Genomic DNA, 5953 nt, shown 5'->3' on the forward strand with positions numbered 1-5953 from the left:
TAGTAACTAAATATACCATTTTTTAGATGGTTCTCTTCATATAAAATATTCTGTTAGGACAGCCATAAAAGTAATCATGTGTTTGTTACACTGAGCTTTGGTGTACATTTTGTATCCTGATTTTTCTCTCCAGTGTGGACATTGTGATTTTTTTCTGGAAACTGAGAGTTTGTCCTATATCTAAATTTCTTTTGCTAAGAATATCTGATTCTGATAATCACGACAAATAGAGTACCATCAAGGGCTACCTGACTTTGTTGGAAATTGCTTCTTCATTCATTTTAGGCTCTTTTTACAGTGGAAATATTGGGTAGACTTATACTCAAATGGTGGGAGCTGGTGGGGGAGGAAGTGACAAAGCAAAGTCTAGCTGTTATTTGCTTGTTTAAACAAAGTAGCTGAACTTGTATTTTTAAGGGACATTTAGTTTCATAAAAGATGGATTTCTTTTTTTTTTTTTATTAAGCTTTGATTCCTCTGTAGTCTTTAGCAATAAAAAATAAGAAATAACACTGTGTAAACATGTTTCCCAGCCATACCTGAACACCACCGATGGCAATGGGGAAGCTGAATAAGTGAGTTATATCACTGTATATGGCAAGGTATCCTGACAGACGGGATTTTTTTTTTCCCTTCACTTGCTAGAGGGCACATATCAGGCAGGATCTTCGTTGTGCCATCTGCTAGCTTTATATGGTGAGCACTGAGATACCAGGAAATGCCCAAGTTGGTTGACAAAGAGGAATATGAACCTGGTAAATGGGAACACTTAACCTCTCCATCTCTTTCTCAAAGAAGTCCTCTAAGCATTTAAAGTTCCTTTTATATATGTCCTCATGTAGGTTGTTACAGCAAATGGTGAGATTAAGTAAACAGAAGTCTACTTGAATTTGAGAAAGTTTACTGTCTTATGTGTTCTTCAAAATGGTTTTGCATGGACAGTAGCTATTAGTAAACCACTCTTTGGTTGTTTTCTCTAACTTGGCTGAATAAACCTGAAAATTTACATTCCTGTAGTTTACAAAACATCAGAATTCTACATTGATTTATCAGGCAGAGATTTCCAAAAAGGGAAAAGACACGTATTTTCCACCCACCAGTGTTCATTGTTCTGTTCTGTTTTTGCCCCTTTCCAGCTTTGAAAAGGCTCTACTCGTGTTATATTTGAGGTAGAAGAAAAGAATCTTGTATTTCACTTAACTAGTTGGCCTTAATTACACAGTCTCGTGGGAGCTGGACCCCAGCGGGTTTTGTTGTTGTCGTTAAGGATGGCAGTAAAAGGCTGGCACAGACGTCCCAGGTCACATGAGAGAGGGCAGTCTGGGGAGCTGCTCCCCTTCCTGCAAATAGCTCAAAGGTGCGTTTGTTTAACTCTTGGCTTTCTAGAGTTTCTAGGTGACTTTAGAAAATTCTGTGTCCTTGGTCTATGGAAATCGAGAGAGACAATGTGTATAAAGGGACCTAGCACAACACCTTGGAGAAGGCAATGGCAACCCACTCCAGTGTTCTTGCCTGGAGAATCCCAGGGACGGGGGAGCCTGGTGGGCTGCCGTCTATGGGGTCGCACAGAGTCGGACAGGACTGAAGCGACTTAGCAGCAGCAGCAGCATACCTAGAATATGTCTAAAATGAGCCTACAGTCTAAACTGTCTAACTGAGACCGTGAGACTATAAAATGGTACACTGACACAGCACTGCCTTTGGTGTGCACCCTGAGCGGAAAGCCCATGTGAAGTAATGTAAGTCAGATAATCATTGCTTTCTATGCGGATGAGAAGGGAAAACAGCCTTGGAGATTCTTGGCCTGCTGTGGCTCCGAGATGGCCTGACTCCACATTTATAAACACAGCTATACTTGGGGATGTGCTGTGCGGGGCTGACAAATAAGAAATGTGAATGAGTCTTCAGACCTGTACCTTTTTTGTAAACTTTGAAACGTCTACAGAGGAGCCTGGCTGTACATAAAAATGCTGGTTCCTTATAAGGAACTTCTGAGTTGCTTATATTTTATTTTCTGTTTTATAGAAGGGAAGCTTGCATTGAATGTCTAGTATATGCGTTTGTTTATGCATATCTAAACATGCTTTCCATTTGGCAATAGATAAAACACAATATAAGATTTTTAATATTTTTTGACTTTTCATTAACCATCTCTAACATCTCGGTTTTTTCCTTTTAAAATGTGAAAAGCAAGGCCTTGTTATTTAAGAAAATTATATCTAATGGATAAAAACAGTTCTAACTTTGCAGTGTACTGACTTAAAAACACACCTAGAGGTCTCAGATAAAATAAGAGAGTCTATATAACTGTGCAGAATCAGGAATCTCTAATTTGTGTAACTATTATGTTTCAAGGGTCAATTTAACAAAACCAGTGACACTGTACCAGTCTGACACTGTATCCCTACTCTATTACGGGAAAAACATTCTAATTAAAGTATTTGGGAAACCTTAAAAAAGAAATATACAAGGAAGCGCCACCACCAGAAACATGCAGTCACTGTAAGATTAAAAGTGTTAGTCCGATCGCAAACTTTTCCTGTCACTTAAATATGACAACCATTGGTGCCAACATAGATTTTTTTAGGTCTTTATAATTAGCCACATTCAACATCCCCAGAATCTCATGAGTCTAAAGCCCTAGCAATGACTCTACAGACTTACCTTCTGGCTTCCCTTTCTAATACAGATGCTTGGAATAATCACTTTTTAACTCTTCTCTCAGATCGTGGGATCCATATAATAAATGCAAATTCAAGAAGAGAAGAACCTCACCCACCCTCACTCTCTCGTTCGTTTTGAGCAGATTCCAATTGCCCCAGATCTTTTTCTAATCTAATGCCCGTCTTTTCCTCTCTGCACTCTCGTCTTTGGCCCGGCAGGCAGGTTTGCATTCCAAACCAGGAGCCCTCCGCAGCCTCCCAGCCAGGTATGCGGACCCGTGTATGCAGATGGCGCTGCGGTCGCTCCCCGCCCCCCAGTTTCACCTGCAGAGGCGCGGCGGCTCTCATCCTGGCGCCCGGTCTTCTTCCCCGCAGGCTAGCACAAACCTCCTCTCCAAGTGGACTGGCTCAGCAGGCAGCTGCCTGCCCGAGCTCGGCCTCTGCCGCTGCTGAACTTTGCCAGAAGGGGCTGCCCTGACGCACTGAGCAATGGTCTGGCAGAGTTTACAGACTGGAGGAAAAAAAAAAAAACCCAACCCAAACACTTCCACTGATCGCCCCGGAGAGCTCTCGGCAGGCACAGCCGACGAGGGACACTCAAATGTGATGTGTATTTTCCTCGGACAGCTTTTCCTTTCTCTGACATGAACTCCCTTCCCTCCAATCATCAGGCTTCTCAACTCCCAATCCAGGGCTCCCAATCTCCTGGCGGTAAGGCACATCCATCTCCAGACACAAATCACTGGCTTATTTGCTGTGCACGTGGGAATTCAGTGCAGCCAAAGAATTCACATTTAATTCTCCCTTCTCTCTTCTCTCTCTGTTGCCTTAACACTCCTTGGTAAAAGGTGAAGGCAAACAAAGCTTACTTCTATCATCTCACAGAATCACAATTTTCGTGCTTTTTAAATTGAAATAGAGAGATTGGGCCATTATCTTCAATGGACAGTTCCTTTTCTCTGCTGCACACAGCATAATATTCATGAGAACTCAGATGGCACAGAGGGCAATCCTCATTATATAAGAGTGTAGGAATGCACAAAGCCACCGACAATCCATCCTTTGTGGAGATTTGCACAGCCCCGGAGCAAAGCGGGCACTGGCATTTCCTACCGTTCTGATTGCCGTGGGGATTCCGGATTCATCCACTGGCCCGATCCCTGGGTAGTGGGGTGCCTTGATGACTGTCACTCTCTTTTCCTCCTCGGAGGACCTGTACAGTGGTATCGAGCTGCCCACGCTGCCGTCCAGAGACTGAGCATGCTGGGGGTATGCCTCCGAGGAATCTGCAGAGAAGATGTGAAATATAGTTGATGCACAGGGAATCAGAGTAATGAAGCCTCATATTCATGCCTACTGTAATACAGTCTATTATAATTATCTGTAATTACATAGTTATATGTGATTAATTATGCATAAATATGTAATACTATGTGCTTCCCTGGTGGCTCAGACTGTAAAGAACCTGCCTGTAATGCAGGAGGCCCAGGTTTGATCTTTGGGTAGGGAAATCCCCTGGAGAAGAGAATGGCAATTCACTACATTATTCTTGCCTGGAAAATCCCATGGCTAGAGGAGGCTGGTGGGCTACAGTCCATGGGCTTGCAAAGAGTCAGGCATGACTGAGCCAATAACACACATGTAATACTACATTTATAAATAAATATAGAGTGTATTTGCATCAGTATATCTTCTAGCTCATTTATCTTAAATTTGAGTCACTCATTTTTAACATGTAGGTATATATTGAACCAGGCTCCTTTGTCCATGAGGATTCTTCAGGCAAGAATACCAGAGTGGGTTGCCATGCATTCCTCCAGGGGATCTTCCCAACTCAGGGATCGAACCCAGGTCTCCTGCTTTGCAGGCAGATTCTTTACCATCTGAGCCACCAGGGAAGCCCAAGAATTCTGGAATGGGTACCCTATCCCTTCTCCAAGGGGATCTTCCTGACCCAGGAATAGAACTGAGGTCTCCTGCATTGCAGGCAGTTCTTTACCAGCTGAGCTACCAGGGAAGCTCCGTATTATATCTATAAATAAATACAGAGTGTATTTCCATCACTATTTCTTTTAACTCCTTTATCTTAAATTTGAGCCGCTCTTTGTTAACATGTAGGTATATACTGTTCGGACCTCTGAAAACAAGATCTTCATCATTCAGTGACAGGGGTTAAGGGAAGAATAGTATTTGTTGAAAGACCATGTGGCCGTGTGGCCACCACTGTGTTAAGAAAGTGCTTTTGAGATTTTTCTGGTGGGTCTAGTGATGATGACTTCCTAATCACCTCAGGAAATCTTCACATCCAAACATATACTTGGATGTTAAGGCATATGGTTAAAGAAATGATCATAAGCTATTAGTATTAATTTTTATCTAAGACTCTATGATGGCCAGAATAGCTTTGTTTTTACTTTAAAGAAGCAAAAACCATGACTTCTCACCCCTGGGATGTGAAAGTTGCCATAAGCATACAGTGTGGCTGAGATTTATCACATTCTTATTTTCAAGCCATCTTTGTTAACTTTTGGTGTACTTTTGTAAGAAACAAAGAGGACATAGGTGTACTATATATTCCACTTATAGTACCTGGGTATTTATACATTATTATCATTTATTTAGTACAATTGATGATATACTTTCTGTTTTTCTACAGTAAATTTCAAAATTTTGCTGACCAAGTATGACTCTCAGCCATGGTTTTGCAGGTTTGTTACTCATGTAACTTGGGTCTTTTTTTTTTTTTTTTATGTGGATAAGGAAGTCTTTATGTCAGGGTAGCAGTCATTGATTACATATAAGTATAGATATAGATATAGCAGATCTAAAAAAATCTAAAAAGATATGACTGTGTTTTGTAGCAGAACTTCATAAGATATTTTTAAAAATTGACTCATCATTATAAGGATAAATAAAGATAAGACCTCTTCAAACTAAAATCCATTGTAACATTTATAACTTCTATACTCCGATTATGTTTTAGTTTGCAACAGAAAGGCTTTTTCAGTCCATTTCAATTCATGATGAAGGATAAATAAGGCTAAGAATAAAACTGCATTATGTGCTATTGTATATAAAAGTAATATCTTTCCCAAGCAACTCCAAATTAAGATGCAAAGTGATACTTGACTCTGATTTTGCATTTAATTATGGAAAGGATTTGAGTGGACACCACGATGCTAGTATTTCTATCAAATATTTTTTGAGCACTGAGTATGTGCAAAGTCCCAGTCTAAATGGTGTTCAGTTCAGTCACTCAGTCGTGTCCGACTCTTTGTGACCCTATGAAT

General features: G+C 40.8%; 1 protein-coding gene across 18 annotated transcripts in view; it reads right to left on the reverse strand.

The window, feature by feature from the left end:
* Positions 1 to 5953, reverse strand: part of SORBS2 (sorbin and SH3 domain containing 2) — a 213000-nt gene that overhangs the window by 70059 nt on the left and 136988 nt on the right. For 16 of the 18 annotated variants that reach the window (XM_010835788.1, XM_010835789.1, XM_010835797.1 and 13 more), the window contains one exon: positions 3777 to 3949. In XM_010835788.1, coding sequence (XP_010834090.1) covers positions 3777 to 3949 — 173 coding nt within the window. The other 2 variants (XM_010835802.1, XM_010835800.1) reach the window with 2 other exon arrangements.

Source organism: Bison bison, unplaced genomic scaffold, assembly GCF_000754665.1.
Source record: "Bison bison bison isolate TAMUID 2011002044 unplaced genomic scaffold, Bison_UMD1.0 scf7180017864050, whole genome shotgun sequence".
Lineage (NCBI taxonomy): Eukaryota > Metazoa > Chordata > Mammalia > Artiodactyla > Bovidae > Bison > Bison bison.